This window comes from Anabrus simplex, chromosome 8 (genome assembly GCF_040414725.1).
Source record: "Anabrus simplex isolate iqAnaSimp1 chromosome 8, ASM4041472v1, whole genome shotgun sequence".
In the NCBI taxonomy this organism is placed as follows: domain Eukaryota; kingdom Metazoa; phylum Arthropoda; class Insecta; order Orthoptera; family Tettigoniidae; genus Anabrus; species Anabrus simplex.
Window position 1 is genome coordinate 122,593,953 of NC_090272.1, and position 27,381 is coordinate 122,621,333.

Genomic DNA, 27,381 nt, shown 5'->3' on the forward strand with positions numbered 1-27,381 from the left:
CGGTTAAAACAGAATTTTCACCTTTCAGAACATCACGAATGTTCTTAATTTTTTCAGCGTCCAGATTAGCACTCAGAACACGTTTATACTTTTCACTAACACTGCTTCCGTTTTCTCCTGGTGCTTGCAGCAGTTGATTTACTGCATCTTCAAAGATCGCCATAGATGATACCAGCGAATCATCTCTTTTCTCCAACTTCAAGATTGCTTCCGGTATCACACTATAATGTGCTGTTATAAATGCCAGATCATTGCTGAGCTCTTCATGGTCCAACAACTTTTTTACCTCGCGAACTGAAGTGACTTCGTCTACTGATAAGACATGAAGTACCTCGCGTATCTTGTCCAAATTGTTGCTGTAATATATGACTGCTGAGATCCAGGTTCCCCATCTCGTGAGAACTGGCTGTGGAGGAAAAAGGGAGCTCTGGTGCCACGTCCTTGAAAACCTGGATTCGGGAGGGTGATTTTAGGAAAATTTTCTTGGTATTCGAAACTAACTTATCCACGTGAGGATACAAACTTCTTATCTCTTCAGCAATTCTGTGCAGTCCATGGGCTAGACATGTGAGGTGGAGCATTTTAGTAAAGAGAACTTTAAGGCTGTAGCTGCTTTTTTCATGTAAGGTGCCGCATCTGTGACAAAAAGTAGGACATCATCGTGCCGTATTCCATCCGGCCAGAGTAACATTAATGAATTTGTGAACAACTGTGCCACTGTGGAATCATTTGCTCTGTCCATCTCTTCTGTCGTCAAAAGAAATACTGATGATAGGTCAGTTTGCTTTGCCTCCATAGTTCCAATGATGATGTTGTCCATGTAACGTCCCATTGCATCCGTAGTTTCATCAATGGAGATCCAGATCTTCTTTTCTGCAACTCTGCTTCGAATCCTATGCAGGGTCTCTTCAAAGGAGATATTCAAATACGTTTTCCTTAATGTGGATTCTGATGGAACTTCTTCTTTAGTGTACTTCTGCAGAAACATCCTGAGGGATTGATTTTCCAGTTTCCAGAATGGAATTCCGGAGTCCAAGAAAGCTTTACATAGATCCAGGGAAAACTGATATTGCCTGCTGGATGTTGTAACTGCTGTTGATATTAAATTGATCTTAGGGCCAACAATATTGAACCTAGACTTATGTTTCGTTTTTGCAAAATGTTGAGTTATAAAGTACTTTTTTCCCTGATTAATAGATTTTTCACAGATTTTGCAAAATAGTATAGCTCCATCAGTAGAAAGTGTATCCGAACCGAATTCGCAAACATAGCCATGTAATTTACCACACAACGATGAAAATTTTGGCGTGATAAATAAGTCAGCGCGAACACCGGAGTTGCCTTTAACAAGTTCAACAGTAGACTAACAGCTTCTTTCATGTTTGACCTGTTAGACAGAAGTGATTTCCTCCCTTCCTCTGCATTATCTTATCATTTTGAAATCGGGAATACCAGGTAATTACGCATTGTCACAGCAAAAGGGGTGTGTGGAAGGAGAAGAGACATACTTCCCTCATCCTCTTTCTTTCCTGGTATTCATTATGCTTGTGCATTCCTTTCACTAATGAAGGTTCTGCTATTTACAGAGGTTAAATGAATGAGTTGAGAAAATAAGCTTTCGAATGCCTGAAAACAAATAAACGATTTACAGGGAACAATATTCTAAATAGATATTTGTGACAGCAATATGTAATTTAATTTGTGCAACCTTTTTAAGTTTTCGATGTACTGAAATTCATTATGTGCTTTTTAAAATGTGTAAATTTCAGAAAAAATTGCATAACGATCATAAAAGGCAAAAAAAGGCTTTAAATCTTAAAATAGGCAAAAAAGGCAAAATAAAAATTGTCTCTACACTTCCTGAATACACGAAAACATATTTATCTCCTATCTGATTCTTCAATATATCTAGTCAAATAAAAAAGGCATTTTGCCTAACTTCCAGGCTCTACATATAAGTAATGGATACTCTGAAATTATGACATTTCAAAACAAAACATGTGTGGAGGTAAAACAGGAACACAATCAATTTCGTAGTTATACAGGCATGACAACTGTAAAAAAAAAAAATAGTTTAGTTCTTTCATAGATTGAAATATACAAAGCAAGCCCTTTTCTTATGAATGATGTTCAGTTAAATTACCAGATACTTTGATACAGTGAAGCATGTTCAATCTTACTTGCGCATACTGTACATCATGGCATAGTTTCTTAATATAGCTATTTCATCAAAGGCCTGTTCTTAGAAGTCTTTTAAATCATGTATTTCATTCCTTTGCAGAAGTTACTTCATGTATGCCTACAATAGCATTTGAACACATCCACACCAAATATTTGAAGTGGCCATCATACTGGACTACTTTGTCCAGTCCATTTATCCTGAAATTCCATGTCTCAGTATTTACATGCTGGCTGAGTCACATAAGAGGCATAATACTGTGTAGAAAGTACATATATGGGTGTGTTCGTAATGTCCTTTAGAATCTCTTACTTTGTTTCAGTCGGGAACTGCATATAGCTCTGAATATTCCACCCCACCTGAAAAAATTATTTCTCAAAAACTACTAACAGAATTATAGCCTAGAAAAAGAATCTGTCATTTGTAAAACGTTGAATACATTATATGCAGTATTGTTACAACACACACTCCCAAATTATTCTATGTGCATTGTAATAAGAAAGAGATGCCTGAAAGTAGTAGTACTCTTGCTTGGAAATTTCAAGCATTATGTCTAAAATTCCTTCCTTGATCTTAATTCATATTATTCAGTAGGAACCCAGTGAGAATTTGTGACAGTGTAACAAGTGGATTCTGGAGGTCAAATGGACTGTATCGTGATTGACCTGTCTAAAGCATTTGATAGGGTGGATCATGCTGGCAAAAATGAGTGCAATTGGACTTGACAAAAGAGTGACTGAATGGGTTGCTATATTTCTAGAAAATAGATCTCAGAGAATTAGAGTAGGTGAAGCTTTATCTGACCCTGTAATAATTAAGAGGGGAATTCCTCAAGGCAGTATTATCGGACCTTTATGTTTTCTTATATATATAAATGATATGAGTAAAGGAGTGGAATCGGAGGTAAGGCTTTTTGCGGATGATGTTATTCTCTATAGAGTGATAAATAAGTTACAAGATTGTGAGCAACTGCAACGTGACCTCGAAAATGTTGTGAGATGGACAGCAGGCAATGGTATGTTGATAAACGGGGTTAAAAGTCAGGATGTGAGATTCACAAATAGGAAAAGTCCTCTCAGTTTTAATTACTGCGTTAATGGGGTGAAAGTTCCTTTTGGGGATCATTGTAAGTATCTAGGTGTTAATATAAGGAAAGATCTTCATTGGGGTAATCACATAAATGAGATTGTAAAGAAAGGGTACAGATCTCTGCACATGGTTATGAGGGTGTTTAGGGGTTGTAGTAAGGATGTAAAGGAGAGGGCATATAAATCTCTGATAAGACCCCAACTAGAGTATGGTTCCAGTGTATGGGACCCTCACCAAGATTACCTGTTTCAAGAACTGAAAAAAAATCCAAAGAAAAGCAGCTTGATTTGTTCTGGGTGATTTCCGACAAAAGAGTAGCGTTACAAAAATGTTGCAAAGTTTGGGTTGGGGAGAATTGAGAGAAAGAAGAAGAGCTGCTCGACTAAGTGGTATGTTCCGAGCTGTCGGCGGAGAGATGGCGTGGAATGACATTAGTAGACGAATAAGTTTGAGTGGCGTTTATAAAAGTAGAAAAGATCACAATATGAAGATGAAGTTGGAATTCAAGAGGACAGACTGGGGAAAATATTCATTTATAGGAAGGGGAGTTAGGGATTGGAATAACTTACCAAGGGAGACGTTCAATAAATTTCCAGTTTCTCTGAAATCATTTAGGAAAAGGCTAGGAAAAAGACAGATAGGGAATCTGCCACCTGGGCGACTACCCTAAATGCAGATCAGTATTGATTGATTGAAAGATCTAACCCCGTACAATAAATGGTAGATATCATTCAAGTGAGCCCAATGAGCACCATACTATGGCCACAGCAGATGTCAGAACAAGACCAGAAAATGTAAAGCTGAACATAATTGCGGGTGACATGGTGATGGTCTCCAGCAGCCAAGAAGAGCTTCAGTAAGCCTTCAACAGAGAGACTGAAAGGACAGAAGTAAACATATTGCACCAATGAGGTTGTGAAGTCAGTAATGGTAACTTTTCAAAAAAGAAGCAAGTGTGGAATTAATTCACTTTAAAGGCCGACCCCTCTTGTCTGTCTCAAAACAGGGGTCATGTTAGACACCAGAGAATGTCTAATCCATGTCCATGAGACAGCAAATGCTGCTGTAAGAATTACAAGTGATATAAGGTATGTTACAAGTGTCTCACTGGAGACAGTGATCAGACTTTTTCACCCAAAAGTTGTGCCAGTGGCCTCATTAGGGCTAAAGAAAACTTACAGCCATATCTGAAGTGCAGACCTCTTTCAGAACTAGATATCTGAAGTGCAGATCTCTTTCAGAATTAGAGCAGGTTAAGTCGACGTTCTTAAAAGAAGTTCCTTGTTAGTCAGAATTCACGTCTTCAGGCCTAGCCTGTGCCTTAATAAAAGCGCTTCATTTTATCGAGGAACTGAAACTGCAGCTGCTCCATCTATTTACGCCAGCATATGAGAAACTAATAAAAAGTAAGCTTGTGCCCTCATACCGAGGTGGTGCAACTCTTTTTAGGCACTTTTTAGCTGCACATTTTAACCACATACCAGCCCTCCTGTCATTCTTAAATTTATGGCAGTACTGGCAGTCGAACCCAGGCATCTGTGACACAATTCTCGGCGTATGGTAACTATGTGATGGATATCATTTTGTGCAGTGTGAGAAAAGACTAAAATCCCATATGCACTTTTGTAAGGGTGATCAAACTTAAATGAATTGTGGATACTTATATGCTTTCCGTATGTGGTGGTGGTGGTGGTGGTGGTGGTGGTGGTGGTGATCTTTTTAGTAGAATTCCAAGACAGATGCTGGAGGCAAAGTGCAAGGGCAAGAGAGAAGAGGAAGCCCTAGAACAAGATGGATTGAATCAGTGAAGAGTAGCATAAGAAGACGAAATTTAGACTGGGACAAGATCGTGGAAGAGGAATGGTGGAAGGAAAGAGGAAGATGGAATAGTGCCGTAAATACCCCAACCTGGCAGGAGCTAGATAAGGGGAATGATGCTGATGATGAGATTACAAGGCTTGTTCAAGGGTAGTATCGTACAAGAGCATTATCATCAAACACATGTGAAATAAAAGGCTTCTTCAACTACAGGATATGTGATTAGTACTTCTTTATGAGGCAAGTAAATGTGATACTGCAAGGGTTTACCCACTGTTAAAACCCATAGTAGATGAAGGGATTATTATTATTATTATTATTATTATTATTATTATTATTATTATTATTATTATTATTATTATTATTATTATTATTATTATTTATCATATGGTTTACAATCACATCACAATAAAAGTATTTTTAAAACTGTTTACATGTCTGAACACGAAGTCACAATGCCAGATTGGTATCTCTTATATAATTAATATCATGTTGAGTAGCCATGAGGAACTCAGCTGGATCTCCTCAGAAGGCTGTTAGAAGGTACTCTTGGATAATATGCTGAACAGTTTGTCTTTCAGCACCACAACTACATCCAGGAGATGGAATTTTCTTCCATTTATACAGGGAGTCTGCACATCTGCCACAATTAGTTATGATTCAGTTTAGAGTACACCAAATTTTTCTGGTGAGCTCAAAACCTGGTGGCTTAGATGTGATGCATGGCATAGTTTGCTGTTCTGGTGTTGCAGAGGTCTTCCATAATTGCTTCCAGCTGTCATTCATGTTGAAACGACTTTCAGCAAGCTTCCGTACAATATTCAATAGAGGGTGGTGAAATGCACGGTTTGGTTAAGCTGAGTATCAACAAGCTTAACACGAGCACTGTTTATCCAGATTGGTGCGCAATATTCAGCCATGGGATAAACTAATCCAAGGGTAGAAGTCCGAATTGTAGAAGCTGTTGACCCCCACGTAGTGCCATACAGTTTCTGCAGGATATTATTTCTGGTTCTGAGCTTGGTGGCAAACAAATCGGTCGTTCAAAATTCTTTCTTTAAGTCCATTAAGGGTCCCCCGACAGTACAAACACCTTCACTTCCTCTCCCGTCCACCCCGCCTTGAACCTTCCCATCCCTCCCACCCTCCACCACTTACGTCATTCCTCCCCTCCGTATTCACCTCCCCCCTTTCCTGCTGATCTACTCCGCGCCATGCTCACTCCGTAAGTTGCATTCAATCCAGCAAGTTTGTTCCACGCAGCGCAAGGTGAGTCATCGTTTATATTTTCCGGTGCCTCGCTTGTTCTCCATTCGATTACCCGCGTTAATACTATCTTCTTTCCCCAGGTTCATTGGGGTCCCGATTGATCTGAGACTTCTGTTCAACACAGAAAGCCTTTAATTCCACCATAGAACAGGTTCAACTTTGTCAATTTTAATCTGGTGCTAGTCTCATTGGACAATTCTTCCCTCTACGCAAAAGTGGAACTTACATCTACAACTTTCTAGAAGCATATACGTAGTTATATATGTCAATCGTGCAACAGAGGAGCAACTGCCAACCTGACTATCTCATCAAGAGTTTTTACTGTGACTTCACAAGATTTTACTTGTCATTGTGAACACTTCTGTTACTTTTATCATTATTCGCAAATACGTTTTTTTCACTTTTATCTGTCATTCCACCACCATCCCATCCTTTTAGATCCTCTCATTTCTCCATACTATTTTTATCACTATGTCTTTTACTGTTGTAATTTGGCTAGGCTGATGATGGTCCACAGTGGACCGAAACTAGTACCTTTTAATGTCATTGTAATGTTTTTGTAAAAACATCACATGATTTTTTAGTATTGAGTAGGTGGAATATTAAAATTTTGTATTTACTTTAAGCATATTCTATTCTCCTCCATCCTCTTTACATGTAAAAACCACCTTAGTTTATTCTTTTCAATTCTCTCATTTAGTTTTCCTATCCCAACTTCCTTCCTAACATCTTCATTTCTCGCTATGTTTTTCCTTGTCTTTCCTATCATACTTCTTAGGAATTTCATCTCACTGGCTTGAATTCTACTCTGTTGCCTGCTAGTCCAAGTCCAAGTCTCAGCTGTGTAAGTCAGTATGGGTACATAGTAAATTTTGTACATTATCTCTTTACTTTTCCTTGGTACTTCTTTGCTCCAAACAAGTTCTTTTACACTTTGGTAGAATGCATTGCCCTGCTGTACCCTCCTGCTAATCTCCATATCCACCCTAGCATTTTGCATTAATTCACTTCCTAGTATTTAAAGCTGTCCACAATTTCCAGACTCTGACTTCCAATTTTCACAGTGCCTTTACCTTGTGATCTATTACACAGAAATATTGCATAAATGAAATGGTATTTATTCTTCAACAGCGATAGACAAGCTTACAGAGATAATTTGTTCAACATGATGTTCCCTATTACCTTTTTAATTGGAACTTCTTACAAAATTGTACAAAACTATTTTAATCCTCCTAGTCAATACTATATATTTTACGTCCAATTAGACTAAACTTCACATATAAAATAAGACATGTTTTGACCCGGCGTTGGGTCATCCTCAGTAAGACATGTATAATGAATTAAAAACATAAGAAACACACAAATGAAATGTCAGTTAAAACGTTTTTTAAAAAGCATAATGAAAGTTAAAAAACTGTGAAATGTAGATTGTTAAAACAGTCTTGAGCTGGAGGTCTTTCTATTTTGGTTCAACTGGTATATGTCTGTAAAATGGATAATACAAATCAAATTAAGGTTGAAATGTTGATTGTTAAAACATTCTTGAGCTGGAGGTCTTTCTGTTTCAGTGTTTTTCTCCTTTGGTGTGGTTCAGCTGGTATCTGTATACTGTTGGCTTAGTTGTTGTGTTCCATTATCGAAGTTGAACCATCTGAATTTTAGTCTGTAAAATGGATAATACAAATCGAATTAAGGTTGAAAAATGGTGACTAACAGTAACAACATTTAGATTAAGTTATGAAGAATGAGAATTAACTTATATTACGTGGCTCGCTTGTATCACCCATGTTCTCTGACTGCGGAGTCCAGCTCTCGACTGACCTGCTCCCGCAATGTGGAGTAGGGAAATGGGGCAGGGTTTGTGGGAGAATGGAAGTGTGTGGAATAATGGGTGCGGTGACTGAAACAGAGAGTAATAATTGTGAGTTCTTATGTTCCTGTTTTTTACTACAAATGATCGGAATAAAAGTTTGCCATATTACATTTTTTTTTTTTTTTCATTCATCTCATTTAAGTTGAGGGCTGAGTTCTTAAATTGATCCTACTGATGTAAAAATTCTCTATAATGTTGAGTAGTGGACCTTTATGTTCATGTTGTAGAATTTTTAGATATTGATCTATTGTAGTATAATTGTGATTATAGTCTTTGTGATGGTTACTCATGGCAGAGAAACAATTATATATTAATGCATTGCAATGTTCTGTATATCTTATGAGGAAGTTCCTACCAGTTTGTCAGATGTAACTTGACCTGCATCCTTGACATTCCAGTTTATATATTTATTGCTAGTATTTACTGTGTGAGAGTTAAATAATATTCTTTCATTAGTATTGCTGGTTTTGAAAGCAATTTTTAGGTTTTGTTTTCTTAGGATGTTGGTGATTATATGTATATTATTGCTAAATGTGAATGTGGCATATTTTTCTCTAGTTTTTGACTCTTTCGTTAAAATAGTTACGGGCTTGTTAGTATGTTTATTGATTAGCTTATTTATAAATTTTGTGCTGAATACATTGTTCAAAGCTATTTCGTGGATGATCCTGGCTTCTTTTTTTCAAATTTTTCTTTGAGAGCAGGATTTTTAAAGCTCTTTCTAACATGCTATTGCAGGCAGCTTTTTTGTGAGCTTCAAGATGCATTGAATTTTGTTTAATGGTGTTAGCAGTGTAAGTTGGTTTCCGGTAAATGTTAAATGCCAGCTGATTATTCTTATGATATAATAGTGTTATATCTAAATAATTAAGAGAGTTATTGTTCTCCATTTAATTCATTATACATGTCTTACTGATGATGACTCAATGCCAGGCCAAAACATGTCTATTTATGTGTGAAGTTTCATCTTAATTGGACATAAAATATATATAGTATTGACTAGGATGATCAAAATAGTTTTGAATAATTTTGCAAGAAGTTCAACCATCAATACAGACTTAACATGAGATTCATAGTCTGTAATTTAAATGGAAGAAATAAAGTTCAGCTAAACTCTATAGAATTGACATAAATCTCTTTTGAAGTTCTTGAAAAATTTTAACATTTTAGTGAATTTTAATAGGTTCATTATGCTTTTTTCTTTAGATGCTGGGATTGGTCAGTTCTATGGTGTCCCTCTTGACCACCGAAACATTTGTAAGCCAACAAACAGGTGAGATAAATACAGTACTATCAGTCAACATATATCTAGTCCTTGAGAAAGCATGATGTGTTTGTAAGTGAACTTAAGTATTGTAGTAAATAAATGGTAACATTTGATTTCAGAGTAATATACTTTAAGCCCTGATATGTGTGTTTACAAATAGTTCAGAACTTTTGTCTACATTAACTTTAGAGTGAAAAAGCTTGCCAGTCAGTTGAATAAACATTTGATTTAATGCCATCACATATAGCAGTTGAAAAGAGTTGAAATACCTGAGAAGTGTAATTTAAGAAAATGGAGGAAACAGGATGGAAATAAATGAAAGAGGAAGGTGTGCAAATAGATTCTTTAAGAGTGTGGAGGATACACCACAGAGATGTAAAAGAATTATCTACAAGACTTATTTTGTGCTTGTTTTGACATATGGATCTGAAACGTGGGTGATGGAGAGGGATAAAAGTAGTAGTAGTAGTAGTAGTAGTAGTAGTAGTAGTAGTAGTAGTAGTTTTTTTTAATGGCAGGGGAAAATCTTTTAAAGACACCACTCTGTGTGGGAGTTGGATTTCCACCAACTAAAAACCCCTGCCCTCTTCACTCAGACCATTCTGGAACTGCTTGTCGGCATGACATCAGAATGGAGTGATGTATGTTATTAAGTTCTTCCTTTCTCTTCTTTCTCCTTCATCCCCATAATGCTTGTCGCCATTGCCTTTACTGTGTTCCAGGCAAACGGGCTCTCTAACATAATCTGAACCCGATTCCCTGGCGTGAGTTGTCGGCCAAATTGTTGGCAGGCTTTCCTTCGTTCTTCTTCCCATCGAACACAGTAGAAAAAGGTGTGTTCTACTGTATCCCTTTCAAAACAGTACCAACAACCATCTCCCTGCATCTTTCCCATCTTCATGGCGTATGCGCCGAATCTTCCATGTCCTGTCAGGATCTGCGACAGATAGTAATCTACCTGCCGATGTCTACATTTAAGCCAGTCTCCTATGTTGAGTATTAGCTTTTTTGTCCATTGGCCAACATCGGTTGTGCCATCCCATCGTTCTTGCCAGTCTAGTAAGAGTTGGTTCCTCGAGGCTTTCTTTTCCTCAGCAGATATAGTTGCGCCCCTTTCATGTCAAAGTTTTTTCTCTACAACGAGGAGGTCAATAGGAATACTGGCAGCTGCAACTTGTAAAGCTGCTGTCGAAACAGTTCGATATGCACAGGTAACTCTGAGCAGCATTTTCCTCTGTACTCTTTCCATAGCTCTTCGGTGAATCTTCCTCCTGAGTGCATTGTGCCAGATAGGTGCAGCATAAAGTAAAATGGAATATACTGCAGAGCACATAATCTGTCTCTTAACTGTTCTTGGTCCCCCGATGTTAGGCTTAAGTCTGGCTAATGCCGATGCCTTCTTCTCTGCCTTTTGGGTTACTTCCTTCACATGTGCACCAAATGTGCAATTCCTGTCAATAAGAACCCCAAGGTATCGTACAGACTTTCCTGGGATAATCACTGTATCATTTAATAAGAAACGGACATTTTTCCAATTCCTGGAACCTTTCAAAATTACAGCCTCAGTCTTATGTGGAGCCAATCTCAACTTATTATTTACCATCCAAAGGTTAACTCGTCTCAGTGATTCATTTACTCAGAAAGTCAGTTCTTCTACATTCTCTGCTATTACCACTATTGCAAGGTCATCTGCATAACCAATAGATGTTGTCCCTTTTGTCAGCTGCAGGCGTAAGACACCATCATATAGAATGTTCCACAAGGTGGGTCCTAGGACAGATCCCTGTGGAACGCCAGCACTCATTTCAAGATCTTCTAAATCATGAAATCGTATTCTTCGTCCTTTGAAGTACTTAACGATTATTTGTTGTAGATACTGAGAAATGTTCATCCTACGAAGTTCTCTCAAAATAATGCTCCAAGAAGCAGTGTTAAAAGCATTTTTGACATCTAGCGTTATCAAGGCAGCCCATTTCTCACTGCTTTCTGCCTGTATTTGAATCACCCTCTCAATAGCTTGGGTTGTGGTTCTACCCTTTCTAAATCCAAACTGGTTCGAAGAAAGTCCTCCCTGTTGTTCAAGTTCTTTCTCCAGTCTAGTTTTAATCAATCCTTCGTAAAGTTTGCTCAAGGTGTTTAATAAGCACAGTGGCCTGTATGCTGATGGATCTAATGATAGTTTCCCTGCCTTCAATAACAGCACTAGCTTGGCTACTTTCCACTCATCGGGGAATTCATGCTTTTTTAATAAATCATTGAAGACTGATAAGATCCAACCAGGTGCCACCTCAACTGCATACTTGATGGCTTCTGGTGGGATTCCATCTACACCTGGTGCCTTACCAGTCTTCATAGTGCGTGCTACCTCTTGTAACTCAACCACAGTGAACGGTTCTGCAACACAAAAATCTGATTCCGTTTCAAGTCTGTCATTAGTACAAGGGAACAACTCCATTGCTATGGCTTTCCTTCTATCAGCTGGGAGCTGAACTGGTACCCTGTTGATTATTCGACCAGTCACTATCTTATATCCCGCTCCCCAGATATCACTGTCTAGATCTTCGCATAGCTTTTGCCAGAGATTTCTCTTAGAATCCTTTATTAGCTTCATTAGTTGCCTCTTTGATGCCTTATAGTCAGCTTCTAATGGTATTAAGTTGACCTGGCTGATTTTTTTTTTTCCTAGATCTTGTAAGAATTCGTCTCTTGCAATTGCAGTCTTTCCTTTGCATGTCTATTTCATTGTTCCACCAGTAAGGGACTCGTGTTTTATATTTTGTTGATCCCCTCAATCGGCTGGTCCTACAAGCATCTTTAAGAGCAGCAGTTACATCTTTTAGAGTATGTTGCACTGTATCTACAGTTTGTGACATCCACTCGATTGCAATTTTAAAGGTTTCCCAATTATAGTTCCACATCGTTTTCGTGATATCATTAAGCTTCTTCGATCCCTTAACTTGAAAGTAAATAAAACGATGGTCGCTGAGAGATTCATCTTCCATAACTTCCCAGTCAACAATGAATGATGCTATACCCTGCGTTGAGCAGGTGACGTCTATGAAAGACTCTGAGTTCCCTCTGGAAAAAGTTGGTATGATTCCAGTGTTATGAACCACCAAGTCTAGGGTCGCTATCCATTCTGCCCAATATTCTCCCCTACGATCTGCAGTTGGTGCCCCCCACAGAGGCGACTTGACATTTAGGTCTCCGAGAATGATAGATTCAATACCTGACGCCATGCAGTCCTGAACTATTGCATCTACTTCAGCTTTGAAAATATCAAAAGGGATGTTAGGAGAGATATAGCAACAATAAATCTGATATTGCTGAAGTTGAATACACAAATATCCTTCTTCTGCCCTTATGCTTAGCACCTCCAACTTATCATTTAAAAAATATGCAGCTACATCACATCTTTTGTCCGTGAACCAACCACCTTCGACTACTCGCCTTCTGTTTGGCTCGCTAACAAGCACTAAGTCTACTTTCTTTTCCAAGGCTGTCGCATACATGATGTCATGACTGTCGGATTTCCTCATGAGATTCGCCTGCAGTATGTCCATTATTGGTCGTTTAAATTCAACTTCCTTGCCTCTAATATTAGCTTCCTGTAAGTAGGGCATTTCATTTGATCTGAGCGGTGGCCCTCCACTTGGCACATGGTGCAAAACGAAATGTTCCCACAATCCTTTGCCAAATGGCCTTCTTGTCCACAATTTAGACAGCTCCGTGACCGGTCATCCTTAACGTCGCAGTGTGACGCTTTATGTCCAAATCCAAGACATTTAAAACACCTTGCAACTGTAACTTTTTCCTTCAACATACAGGTTGCCCATCCCACATTTATTTTCTTTTTCTTTAACAGTATTTTCGATGGTTCCGTTGGCAATATTACGGTAGCATTCATATTTCCGAACCTCCCCGGTCTTACGGACGTAATATTGATCTGAGATTCTTCGACAGCAGCTTCTAAGGAGAGTGCTGCTCTGAGATAGTTTTCATTTAAATCCGGATCCATACCGTACACTAGAATTGTTGTCTCCTTCCTTTTTGTTGAAACCTCTATTTCCTTGACGTTTTTAGTTATCTCACGTTGTAATACATCAGCCTTTCCTTTGCCTTCTACAGTAAGTATAAGGTCATCCTTTGCTGTTTTCCTTATTCGTTTTATTTTAACGCCAATTTTTTCGATGTTTACTCCTTCCTTTACTGTTTTAAGCAATTCGGCGTACATTTTTCCTGCAGCTTTGCACGTAACTGTTTCTTGAGTATTGTCATTTAAGGATTTCTTTTTTGATGTTAATCCCACAGAAACAGCCTGTTTTACCTGCGTTTTACCCGATTCCAAGCACCCTATTTCAATATCACTCTTACGAAACATCCATTCCTAGATTTTCCTTATATAATTCCGATCAAGGGTATCCGGGATAGTTATCAGCACCTTCTTTCTTGCATGAGTCTCAATTATCTCTCTCCAGTGGGTGAGACATGAATACAGGCTCTGCAGGTCATTTACTCCATCTTGATTAAATGAATATGGTATTACATATACATATCGCAGCTTCTCCCGCTCTCCTCCTCGACTCGTGTAGGTTTGCGTAACAGTGCGCAGGAATTCTGTCTTACCTTCCTCCAGATTAGAGTTCAGCAAGTCAGAGATTTCTGTATGCATATTCTTCATGCTTCTCATAATTCCATCCTCCTCTGTAAGATGTTTGGGATTTACAACCATTGATATATCCCAATCAGTCAATTTCCCTATATTTCCGGAGATGACGTGCGTGTTACTGTAAACACAGTCAGGCCATTCCTTATCCAATAGCTTCGCAAACTCGTCAAAGCACATAGCTTCCAAGAGGGTCTGCTCTATATCTAGTACTCTGTCACTGAATTGCGCCTGTGTCCCAACATCACGGGTTATTTTCTTACTGGAGGTAGTGCCCTGTTCCAAATCATTCCTAGCCTTTGGATCTTCATTCACATCAAATTGTTCCCATTCCCACGAACGACTACGGATTATTTCTGCCATTTGTCCCATTTCTTTAATACCTTTCTTTATCTCCGCTTTGGTATTGGGAGTCATCTTAACTAATGCTAATAAGTCTTCACTATGCTTGACTAACTTATCAATTTCTAGTCGCATCTCTTCTAATCCTACTCTTTGGTTTATAGTCTTCGTACTCTGTAGTTCCATGGTTACGTCCAGCTCCTCGTCCGACATAGTATCTCTTTGGTTTTCTACGTCTATTTCAACCTCTTTGGATTTGACATTTCTATTCTCAGTACCTCTACTCTCTTTTCTCTTTGAAAAAATAACCTTAAATCATTTAAAGCAATATAAATGGCCTATTTACCTTGTCAGAAAAGGGATGCCTCTTTAGCTCATCGAAGAGAGATAATACCGCGTTCCGAAGGGCAGCACTTCCACTTATAATCGCAATATATTTTAACCATACACAGCCTTTAAAACACCACTTAATTAAGCAAATACGCGGAGCACTAAACAACACCAGCCATTCAATAGCAGCATGCGAGTAGTCAGTAGTAGTAGTAGTAGTAGTAGTAGTAGTAGTAGCTGCTGCTTTACATCCCACTAACTACTTTTACAGTTTTTGGAGATGCCAAGGTGCTGGAATTTAGTCCCGCAGGAGTTCTTGTATGTACTAGTAAATCTACCAACGCGAGGCTGATGTATTTGAACATCTTCAATACCACCGGACTGAGCCAGGATCAAATCTGCCAAGTTGGGGTCAAAAGGCCAGCGCCTCAACCATCTGAGCACTCAGCCCAGCTGAGATAAAAGTAGAATACAAGCAGTGAAAATTAAAAGTTTCAAAAGTGTCGAGTAGGTTCAACAAGAATGGACAGAGTAAGAAATGGGAGAGTCTGGGAAATGGTAAATGAGGTACCCCTACAAAAAAGATAGAAAAATCAAGGCTATAGTGGTATGGACATGTTAAGAGAATGGGAGAAGAGGACACCAAGAAAGTTGTTAGAAATGGAGTTGAAGGAAAGGAGACCTAAATGAAGACCAAGGAACAGATGGTTGAAAGGTGTAAAGAAGAGCATTGAGACAAGAGGAGGAAACTTTGTTTTCTAGTTGATTTACGTCGCTCCGACACAGATAGGTCTTATGACGATGATGGGACAGGAAAGGTCCAAGAATGGGAAGGAAGCGGCCGTGGCCTTAATTAAGATACAGCCCCAGCATTTGCCTGGTGTGAAAATAGGGAAACCATGGAAAACCACATTCAGGGCTGCTGACAGTGGGGTTTGAACCCACTATTTCCCGATGGCAAATATTAAAATTAGTTGTTTCATATTCAGAACACTCTTTAAGTTCTGAGGCTTGACGCCTGGAGGATACGCACCCACACGACTCTGTATGTTGTACATGATGCCGCATTACACAGCGTACACCTACACAGAACCACATTCAACCTCAAAATAGTTGCCATTGGCCATTATGTACATTTGCCAACTTTGATATAGCTGCTGGAAGCACCGCTGAAAGCAGTTTGCAGGAATATCCCGTATGGCTTCTCTTGTGGCCGTCATGACCTCTTCGGATGACTGAAGTCTATACCCGCGTAGGAGTGCTTTCAGGCGAGGAAAGAGAAAAAATTTGCATGGTGCGAGATCGGGTGAGTACGGAGGGTGTGGCAAAACTGTTACCTGTCGCCTTGCAAGTTCTTTTTGGACAAGGACAGAGCAATGTGCAGGGGCGTTGTCGTGTAGCAACAGCCAATTCTATGTACGCCAAAGCCCAGGTCGCTTACGGCGAATTGCATCGCGTAAACAGCCAAGGATCTCCTTGTAGCGGGTTTTGTTTACCGTTGCACCATCTGGGAGGAATTCCATGTGAACAACTCCATTTGAATCAAAAAACAGTTCCAGCATCACCTTGCCTTTCGACCTGTCTTGTCATAGTTTTTCCTGTCGTGATGATGATGGCGTTTTCCAGGTGGCGGATTGTCGTTTCAGTTTTGGATCGCAAAGGAAACACCATGTTTCGCCTCCAGTTATTATCCGGTTGAGAAACGTCGGATCATCGTCAGCACTACTGATGAGGTCACCACAAATCATCATGCGATCATCACGTTGGTCTTGCGACAGGATTCATGGTAGACTGTGCTGGGTAACACGAAACATGTTGAAGTCATCCGTCAGAATTTTGTGGCAAGTACCATGGCTGAACCCTATTGCTGCTGCGAGATTGTCTACCCATTGGAAGCAGTTAGCACGTACCAACGTTGCAACTTCTTGGATCTTGCATTCCCTTCGAACTGTTTGTGGCCGACCAGTAGGCACATCATCTTCCAAACTGTCCCATCCTTGCACAAAACGTCGGTGCCACCTAAACACAACACTGCAACTCAATGCATCCTCACAGTAAACCAGCTGCATCATTTCAAACGTTTCGGCAGCGGTTTTGCCTAACTGGCAGAACTTTGTTTGCCCATTGTTCAAACACTGACATGTCAAGGTCCGAGAGGCGCATTTAAATCACCATCACAAGAACGACCGTACATCTGCTTCCAGTGCATTCACTCAACTGTCTCTTGCAGGGATGAGAGTCTAACTGACATGGTACCATGGTGCACTATAATTGCACCACAGCGCCATCGTGCGGTCAGTCTCAGAACTTAATGACTGTACTACGTAGAATAATACTGCAGTATGCAAATTTTAACTCTTTTTATTTTCAATAAGTCGTTGCTTCATAATTCTTCTTTCTGTTTTTCAGGCAGTGCTTCCTCTACAAAGAGCTGACCAATCTTATCAACCAAACTGTTTGATGTGAGCTTCAAAGCTAGTGATTGTGATAACCTTGAAATGAACCAAACAAATAAACAATACTAAACTGACAGCTTTAGCTAGTTTTTAAGAAGTGCTTTCTAAAGATGAACTGTGCCCTGCTGAAGCAGGGATGTAGCATATTAGTACAAAGAGAATACCAATGCAACCATAGTGAAAGAAGCTAGTTGTGTACCTCGTGATCAACTGCAGGGTGTATATCCAGTATTCTGTTTTATTACTCATCTTGCCATTTCATTCAACACATTCCATACTTCTGTGCTGAAATTGTATTTTATTGTTCACCCTGTTAAGACCTGTGTATTTTAAGTTTAAATTAAATATAAAATATTGTTAACAATTGGCTGATAATCATCAGAATTTCTGAATTGACAAGATTATTTGTGAACTTTACATAGGTCCATCCATGCTAGAGTATCATTCAAAAAAAAAAACATGGTTAACTTGATAAAATAAAATCAGAATTAATTAAACTACCTATTGTGTACCCGTCGTTAATGGGTTAGTTTTTGAACTGCAGCAGTAATGCCATTTAGCAGAGATGAGTTAGGGCACAAGAGACAGAGATGCATTTCAACTAACAACAATAGTCAGTCAGTGTCATCTTGCTGCTGAGTAGTTTAAAGGCCTCGTTAGGACATTTGAGGCCATCCTCTTCTGGCAAGGTGATATATAAAGGCATTCAAGGCCTAGTCTTTATTCATCCCTGCCCTTTTGGATCCTGTTTTACTAATCCTGTAAGTGATTATTCCTTCACGTACTTGCTTCTCATTTTGATAGTCTTGTTCCTAATCAGTAGGGGCTGATGACCATGTTGTTTTGAAACTTACAAAAACAACAACAGCAGTAACCACCACCATCACCAGGAGCTCTTCAGCACTCATAAATTTACGTCCTGAACAACTTGCTTCCTTATAACAAAATGGGCACAAAAGTCAAATTTGGGGATTGTTCACTTGCAGCTCACCAGAAGCCCGTGGACTTATCATTTTTTCTTTTCTTTGGTCCACTAGCAATTGCTGATCTCTATCAGCTTAAAATCAAACTTTAAGATCAATGATGAAGCCTGATTCTGTTTTCCTGTCAAATCACTGGGATGCCAACTGAGTGAGTTGGATGTGGAGTTAGGGGTCGTCTAGCTGTGAGTTTTCATTTGGGAGATGGTGAGTTGAAATCCTACCATCGGGAGCCCTGAAGGTCATTTTCCATGGTTTTCTGTTTTTACACCAAGCAAATGCTGGGACTGCACATTAATTAAGGTCGCAGCTGCTACCTCCCAATCCTAGTACTTTTCCCATCCTTCTGTCACCAAAAACCTTCAGTGTGTTGTACAGCATTGAACCACTAGCAAAAAAGAACTTTCAAAACCACTGAGTGAGTAGCTGCATGGTTTGTATCGTGTAACTGTCGACTTGCATTTGGAAGATAGTGGATTCGAACCCCTCTGTCAGCAGCCCTGCAGAGGGTTTTCCGTAGTTCTCCATTTTCACATCAGGCACCTTCATTTTGGATGTCAGAGGTAAACTACTGTAAGAGACATTTCCCTAATTTTACAGGGGTGCAGAAAGAAGCTGCTGAGGTGCATATTTTGCTACCTTTAAGGTAGGTCAAATCAACAGTTCTGACCATGATAAACTATCGTAAGAGCCAATATGATAAGGAGTGCAGTGGACGGCATTAGGTTGAACTGTTGTATGATCACTTACCGTTGTTTATCCCATATATGATAGCATCACATAGCTTAACTTCATTCCTGAGAAAAATACACATGCAATAGTGTACCCATAAGAGCAAATGGCCAAAACCAGTCCCATACAATAAAAACCTCTATATCATCATATTTACAATAGTTTACTTCTGACATCCAGAATTAAGGCCATGATCACTTCCTTCCTGCTCCTAGCCTATTCCTATCCCATAGTCATCATAAGGCCTATCTGTGTTAGTGCAACTTTTTTTTTTACAAGTTGTAATGCAGTGGTCCTCCTTGTAGCCCTCAAAGATTTTGATAGCCAGGGCTGATGCTATCTTGCTCCCAATTAAATGATGCCTAACCAGTGGATCTCCATACTGGCAGGAGCCAAGAACATATGTCTTGTTGCAGCGCCTGCAAGAAATCCAATTCTGACTCCTCCTGTAGAGAACCCTCACAGCAGATACACTAACCTGCAATTTAATGGTTTCCTGCCATTCTGAACTGTGAAGTCCTTGTCTAGAGTCAAGCTACATGTTCACCGATGGACATTCTTCATATACAGCAATGCCTGTGCCATGAGCTCTTTCTGTATTCTTCTGCTTGCAACAGGCTTCTCGCGTCCTTTACACATGGTCATGAAATGTCAAGATCCATCAAAAACTACATATCAGATTTTTGCACAAATATAATACCATGCTCCCTTCACTCACACAGTCATTCAGAAGTAAAAGATCTAAAAAAGACCAAGCACTTGATACTTCCTCTTGGTAAGTTACAATTGCAAAACTTACCTTACTTCCTCCCAGTTCACAATCAATCAATCAATCAATCAATCAATCAATACTGATCTGCATTTAGGGCAGTCGCCCAGGTGGCAGATTCCCTATCTGTTGCTTTCCTAGCCTTTTCCTAAATGATTCCAAAGAAATTGGAAATTTTTTGAACATCTCCCTTGGTAAGTTATTCCAATCCCTTAACTCCCCTTCCTATAAATGAATATTTGCCCCAGTTTGTCCTCTTGAATTCCAACTTTATCTTCATATTGTGATCTTTCCTACTTTTATAAACGCCATTCAAACTTATTCGTCTACTAATGTCATTCCACGCCATTTCTCCGCTGACAGCTCGGAACATACCACTTAGTCGAACAGCTCTTCTTCTTTCACTCAATTCTTCCCAACCCAAACATTGCAACATTTTTGTAACGCTACTCTTTTGTCGGAAATCCCCCAGAACAAATCAAGCTGCCTTTCTTTGGATTTTTTCCGGTTCTTGAATCAGGTAATCCTTGTGAGGGTCCCATACACTGGAACCATACTCTAGTTGGGGTCTTACCAGAGACTTATATGCACTCTCCTTTACATCCTTACTACAACCCCTAAACACCCTCATAACCATGTGCAGAGATCTGTACCCTTTATTTACAATCCCATTTATGTGATTACCCCAATGAAGATATTTCCTTATATTAACACCTAGATACTTACAATGATCCCCAAAAGGAACTTTCACCCCATCAACGCAGTAATTAAAACTGAGAGGACTTTTCCTATTTGTGAATCTCACAATCTGACTTTTAACCCATTTATCAACATACCATTGCCTGCTGTCCATCTCACAACATTTTCGAGGTCACGTTGCAGTTGCTCACAATCTTGTAACTTATTTATCACTCTATAGAGAATAACATCATCCGCAAAAAGCCTTACCTCCGATTCCACTCCTTTACTCATATCATTTATATATATAAGAAAACATAAAGGTCCGATAATACTGCCTTGAGGAATTCCCCTCTTAATTTTTACAGGGTCATATAAAGCTTCACCTACTCTAATTCTCTGAGATCTATTTTCTAGAAATATAGCAACCCATTCAGTCACTCTTTTGTCTAGTCCAATTGCACTCATTTTTGCCAGTAGTCTCCCATGATCCACCCTATCAAATGCTTTAGACAGGTCAATTGCGATACAGTCCATTTGACCTCCAGAATCCAAGATATCTGCTATATCTTGCTGGAATCCTATAAGTTGAGCTTCAGTGGATTAACCTTTCCTGAAACCGAATTGCCTACTATCGAACCAGTTATTAATTTCACAAACATGTCTAATATAATCAGAAAGAATGCTTTCCCAAAGCTTACATACAATGCATGTCAAACTTACTGGCCTGTAATTTTCTGCTTTATGTCTATCACCCTTTCCTTTATACACAGGGGCTACTATAGCAACTCTCCATTCATCTGGTATAGCTCCTCCGACCAAACAATAATCAAATAAGTACTTCAGATATGGTACTATATCCCAACCCATTGTCTTTAGTATATCCCCAGAAATCTGATCAATTCCAGCCGCTTTTCTAGTTTTCAACTTTTGTATCTTATTGTAAATGTCATTGTTATCATATGTAAATTTTATTACTTCTTTGGTCTTAGTCTCCTCCTCTATCTCGACATTATCCTTGAAACCAACAATCTTTACATACTGCTGACTGAATACTTCTGCCTTTTGAAGATCCTCACATACACACTCCCCTTGTTCATTAATTATTCCTGGAATGTCCTTCTTGGAACCTGTTTCTGCCTTAAAATACCTATACATACCCTTCCATTTTTCACTAAAATTTGTATGACTGCCAATTATGCTTGCCATCATGTTATCCTTAGCTGCCTTCTTTGCTAGATTCAATTTTCTAGTAAGTTCCTTCAATTTCTCCTTACTTCCACAGCCATTTCTAACTCTATTTCTTTCCAGTCTGCACCTCCTTCTTAGTCTCTTTATTTCTCTATTATAATAAGGTGGGTCTTTACCATTCCTTACCACCCTTAATGGTACAAACCTGTTTTTGCATTCCTCAACAATTTCTTTAAACCCATCCCAGAGTCTGTTTACATTTTTATTTACCGTTTTCCACCGATCATAGTTACTTTTTAGAAACTGCCTCATGCCTGCTTTATCAGCCATATGGTACTGCCTAACAGTTCTACTTTTAAGACCTTCCTTTCTATCACATTTATTTTTAACTACCACAAAAACAGCTTCATGATCACTAATACCATCTATTACTTCAGTTTCCCTATAGAGTTCATCTGGTTTTATCAGCACGACATCCAGGATATTTTTCCCTCTGGTTGGTTCCATCACTTTCTGAATCAGCTGTCCTTCCCATATTAACTTATTTGCCATTTGTTGGTCATGCTTCCTGTCGTTCGCATTTCCTTCCCAATTGACATCTGGCAGTTGACATCTCCCGCTACAATCACATTTCTTTCCATGTCATTTCCCACATAGCTGACTATCCTATCAAATAATTCTGAATCCGCGTCAGTGCTACCCTTTCCCGATCAGTACACTCCAAATATATCAAGTTGCCTATTATCTTTAGAAATGAGCCTTACACCTAGAATTTTGTGTGTCTCATCTTTAACTTTTTCGTAGCTTACAAATTCTTCTTTCACCAGAATGAACACTCCCCCCTCCCACCCTTCCTATCCTATCTCTACGATACACACTCCAGTGCCGTGAGAAAATTTCTGCATCCATTATATCATTTCTCAGCCATGATTCAACTCCTATTACAATATCTGGTAAATATATATCTATTAAATTACTTAATTCTATTCCTTTCATTACAATACTTCTACAGTTCAACACTAACAATTTTATGTCATCCCTACTTGATTTCCAGTTCCCTGTTCCCTTATCACCGCTCCCTAGGCCATCCTGTTTCCCTGAATGTACCTCCCTATTACCCTTCCAAACAAATTTCCTAACTTATACGTACCACTGCGGTTTAAATGAAGGCCATCTGAGCGCAGATCCCTATCTCCTACCCACCCATTAAGATCTAGAAATTTCACTCCCAGTTTCCCACATACCCACTCCATAGTCTCATTTAAATCCCCAATCACCCTCCAGTCAGTATCCCTTCTACACAGTATTCCACTAATAACAATCTCCGCTTTCTTAAACTTCACCCGTGCTGCATTTACCAGATCCCACACATCTCCAACTATGTTGGTACTTATATCAGCTTGCCTTATGTTGTTGGTACCAATGTGAAACACTACCACCTTTTCCTTCCCCTCCTCCCTCTCTTCTACTTTCCTCAACATCTGCCTCAACCTAATTCCTGGATAACACTCTACCCTGGTACCCTTTCCTCCACACACTTTCCCCACGTGTCTAACGATGGAATCCCCCATGACCAGAGCCTCAACCCTACCCACCTCATTTGATCCCCTCCCCTCCTGGTCAGCCCTATCTTTCCTGATAGCTGCAGAAGCTACTTCCTCCTCCCTTTTCTCCTTCCCATGACCCTGTTCCACCTGTCTTTTCCTATCCTCTACTCTACATTTCCCTTTCCTACCTTTTCCCTTCCTCCTACTTCCACACATCTCAGCAACAGTTCCCTGTCCCTCATTTTCCCTCTGTTGTTCTACCTGGAGTGACTCGTACCGATTTCGCACAGACACCTGTCCTGAATTCTGATCCTGAATAGAGCCCTTAGCCTGCAATCTCCTTCCCCTTAGAACATTAGGCCACCTGTCTTCTACAAATCCTCCCTTTCCTTCCCCTCCCTCTTGTACACCTACTGTAACCTGTATATTGTTTGAGGGAGTCCTATCTTCCTTCCTGTCTTCACTCTGGATGAAAAATGACTACTTAGAGGATTGTTTCTAATCCTCATGTTATTTGTGCTGATCCCTTTTAACACTGCCAGTGATAACTGGACTGAAGTTTTCCTATAGCCTGAATTTATGGAGGTCAAGAGAAATAGGGTAAGCCTTACAACTCTTAGTTTGTAATTATGTTGGTCTAATGCCAATTGAAGCTTCTATGTTAACTTTGAATTGATGAGTATGTAGATGTACTTCAAAAGAGAATGCGGAAAACAGACTCAGTCAGCATTTGGTAGACTATTCAAATGGGTCTTTGGGAATAAAGAAAAGACCTAATAGTTTATACCAAACTTACAGTGCATAAAGCAGTCATCATCTCAATGTTACTTCATAGTTGTGAAATCTTGACCCTGTATTGCGATAACATCATTGAACTTGAGCATTTTCATTAACAGACAGTTTGTTCTACATTGAATATCAAGGGGGAGAGAGAGGGGGGGGGGACCTTGACTCCAGTCTTGGAGTTTCTTGAGCAACCATGCGTGAACAATGTAAAAGTCTCCATCACTGACCATCAGCTTAGGTGAATTGGGCGTATTTCCCATAGCAGTGACAACAACCAGGCTTTCTCACCAGTCTGTGTATGGTGAGCTTTGCTCGGGCACAAGACCCTCTGAAGTGCTTCAGAGACTAGCTTAAAGTAAATATGAAGGTCATAATATCAACCCACAAGCCTGAGATGCCAAGGATTGCTTGCTTTGGCTGCAGACCACCTCTACTACTGTTGAACTCTTTGAGCAAGAAGGTTTCAGGTATAAAGAGTCTAAAAACAAAACAGAAGCACATGCTGAATCGGATGCAGCCTCGAACTCCCCCATCATAGTGTGTTGTCTGTATGGTTGCATGCTTCATGTTAGAATTGGCTTGTGGCTTGTTCAGTCATCAGAAGTACGAAATTATATATTCAGAAATGAGTAACAGCCAATGACGATGAATATGGTAATTTTTAAAATTAGTTTCTTAAGTATATATTGGTTTCCAACATGTAAGAGAAATACTAAATACTCATAGCAGTACATTAAATGAAAATCCCTAACCTGAAGATACTAGAAAAAATTAGAGACATACGGTAAAAAAATACATGGAAAATGTCTTAAACAGTTTCAATAGCTACAGCATATCACTTTCAGTTGCCACATATTTAAAGTTCAGTATCGTATCACCATACCAGTTTCAATTGTTTCTTCAATTATCAGGTTAAATCTCCATCCTCAACAAAAATAACTGATTCACTGCCAGTGCTTCTTGTTTCAGAAATATTAGCTATACTATCATTTCCAGTGCTGCTTCCATCTCTGTCACGGTCTTGACTGTTTTTAGGATCCTGTCTCAACGATTGTGGTGGGTATCTGGAAGCTTTATATTTCCTACAAAAAAAATATTACAGGTATTACATTTTAATTTTGCATAGCACTATATCTATGAGTAGATGTATAGTTTAGTTACCATATTTACAATAAACTTTCACAAGTTACTTTGTGTGATGGTAATAACTCACATAGGCAAGTTGACTAGAAATTTCTTCCAAGAGTTTGGAGTAATTGAATTTATATTTTTTAATTATTTTTGATTCAGGCATATTTGATAAGGCATTGAATTTCTCTTGAATTATGAGAATTGTAATGAGTAGTAGTAGTAATCTCCATAACAGAATGTCAAGCCATTCATTGTTCAGTTTGCAGGGCCTCTGTGAATGAACTACACACCTCCACAACCCTCTGTTAGTAACTAGCTTGCTTTTATTTCCACAATTCTTATCTTTTAATCATTAAAAACTGAGTCTAACCTATGTTGCCTTAGTCTCCCTCTACTTTTCTTACCCTCTATAACAGAGTCCAGTATTCTCCTACGTAACCTATACTCGTCCATGTATAACAAATAACCTTTGTTTTCCAGTCTATCCACATTAATGCAATTCCTTCTACCTCTTACCCAATTTCATTCACAATCATACATTTCATCTTCATTAACTCCTCAACTCAACTGAGATTGGAAACAAGAAGGGCATCCGCCCGTGAAACATGCGATATAAATTCATCTCGCCTCATCCCCGACCCTGTATTAAGAAATAGGATTAAGGTGTAGACAGACTATTTAGGAACATGAATACAAAACAAATTTGAGATAGCAGGAGTATGCTCAGTATGAAGTGAATAATGCGAACATATACTGTAATCCAGCATAACAGGAAGCAAACATTTTACACAGTCACCACTTCTGCTCCTTTCAGCATCTTTCCTGGAACACTGTCTCTGGATTCGAACATTTGTAGCAGGAGCATGGAGACCCCACTTGATAATTCCATCCTTTCCTAGAACGAGTGGAATACAGTGTTCAAGTCCACTTTCTCCGACGTTGCACCCAACTGATGATACAGATGTTGATTCCCATAGGGAATCTGAAATATTTGTCCTGAATGAGTACATTTATAATACCGATATAAATGGTTCATTATTGGACATTGTAAGTTTATAAATTTTCCAGCTAACTCATTCTTGGTTGCCAGCGTTTCGCCCTCATGTGCTAGGGTGGGCTCATCAGTTGGTCATAGAAAGAAAGAGATCCACCTTATCAATACTAAATTTAATAATGTTATTTAAAACAGGACCAGTTTCGACTTATTACAAGTCATCTTCAGCTGTCATTTACATACACATTAGAATACATGTTCAAAACAGTTGTATCTTACAAATAAACATGTCGTGTTTGATAGACATTAGGTAGTATGTCTAGAAGTGAAATTCTGCTTCTTACATCTAAGTTTAAAGGACCAAGAATATTAAAAAGATATCTATCTTTAACACATTAAAAAATTACAACACATGATAAAATTTGTTGTTTACATCTGACCTTGAGTATAGCATTATCGTTCAAGTTTTACTAATAATAGTTCTTTAAAAGGACTTTTATATTGCATTGTTTTTAGTCGACTAAATATGCTTAAATGTAGCCGCATGTGCTTATACAGATACTTCTTATTAGGCTTGGATTTTGTCAAAATGAGTAATGTGAATTCAAAGTTGAAATTACAATAACAAAGTGAAGTGCGTTTGAATTAATAGTGATCTAGGTAATTGTAACCTCTGTTGAATAACTCCTGCAATTATATGCTATTTAAAATTCATTTCATGCAAAGAAGACATTAGCACACTTCAATATATAAAAGTTGAAAGGTATAAAACAATCATATACGTTTTGTGAAATTCATATGAAGTATTATTCTTTCCTCATGCGTATGTGTCAATTTCAAATGGGGTAGTATACTTTATATAAACTTTGTCAAATTAAGTAATGTGAATCTGAATTTTGAGATTGCGTTGAGAAATGAAATGCCAGGTAATTAAAACCTGTATTGAATGACCTCTTCAAATATATACTGTGTAAAATACATTAAATTCAACATAAAACAATGGTACATTTCAATATGTAAGTTAAAAGGTAAGAGGCAGTCCTGCAAATTTGTAAAACTTCATATGAAGTACTGTTCTTCACGTGTACATGCCAAGTTCAAATGGGGCACTATTGGCCACTATTTGCTTAAAGTCCAATCACTATAAATTTATATTGTCTTGTTGAATATACAGATTGAAGATGAATGTGCTGCTGGGGTTATGAAAGCTGTTGTTGTAGGTGGTTCTTTTTCGGTCTATGATACTTGCTAACTATCTGTAAAAAGTAGTGAAATCAGTTAGAA

The 27,381-nt window shown here is 38.8% G+C and overlaps 2 protein-coding genes across 3 annotated transcripts in view; one reads left to right on the top strand and one right to left on the bottom strand.

Moving 5' to 3' along the window:
• Positions 1 to 17,653, top strand: part of LOC136878875 (protein SERAC1) — a 315,365-nt gene extending 297,712 nt beyond the window's left edge. For both annotated transcript variants that reach the window (XM_067152437.2, XM_068228827.1), the window contains exons 9-10: positions 9,435 to 9,501; positions 17,243 to 17,653. In XM_067152437.2, coding sequence (XP_067008538.2) covers positions 9,435 to 9,501; positions 17,243 to 17,294 — 119 coding nt within the window. In that variant the 3' untranslated portion in view covers positions 17,295 to 17,653. The remainder of the gene's footprint in view (positions 1 to 9,434; positions 9,502 to 17,242) is intronic.
• A 6,885-nt stretch (positions 17,654 to 24,538) lies between these two features.
• The window catches only part of LOC136879188 (protein SET), a 45,245-nt gene continuing 42,402 nt past the window's right edge, over positions 24,539 to 27,381 (bottom strand). Inside the window, exon 5 of the mRNA XM_068228985.1 lies at positions 24,539 to 25,054. Coding sequence (XP_068085086.1) covers positions 24,880 to 25,054 — 175 coding nt within the window. The 3' untranslated portion in view covers positions 24,539 to 24,879. The remainder of the gene's footprint in view (positions 25,055 to 27,381) is intronic.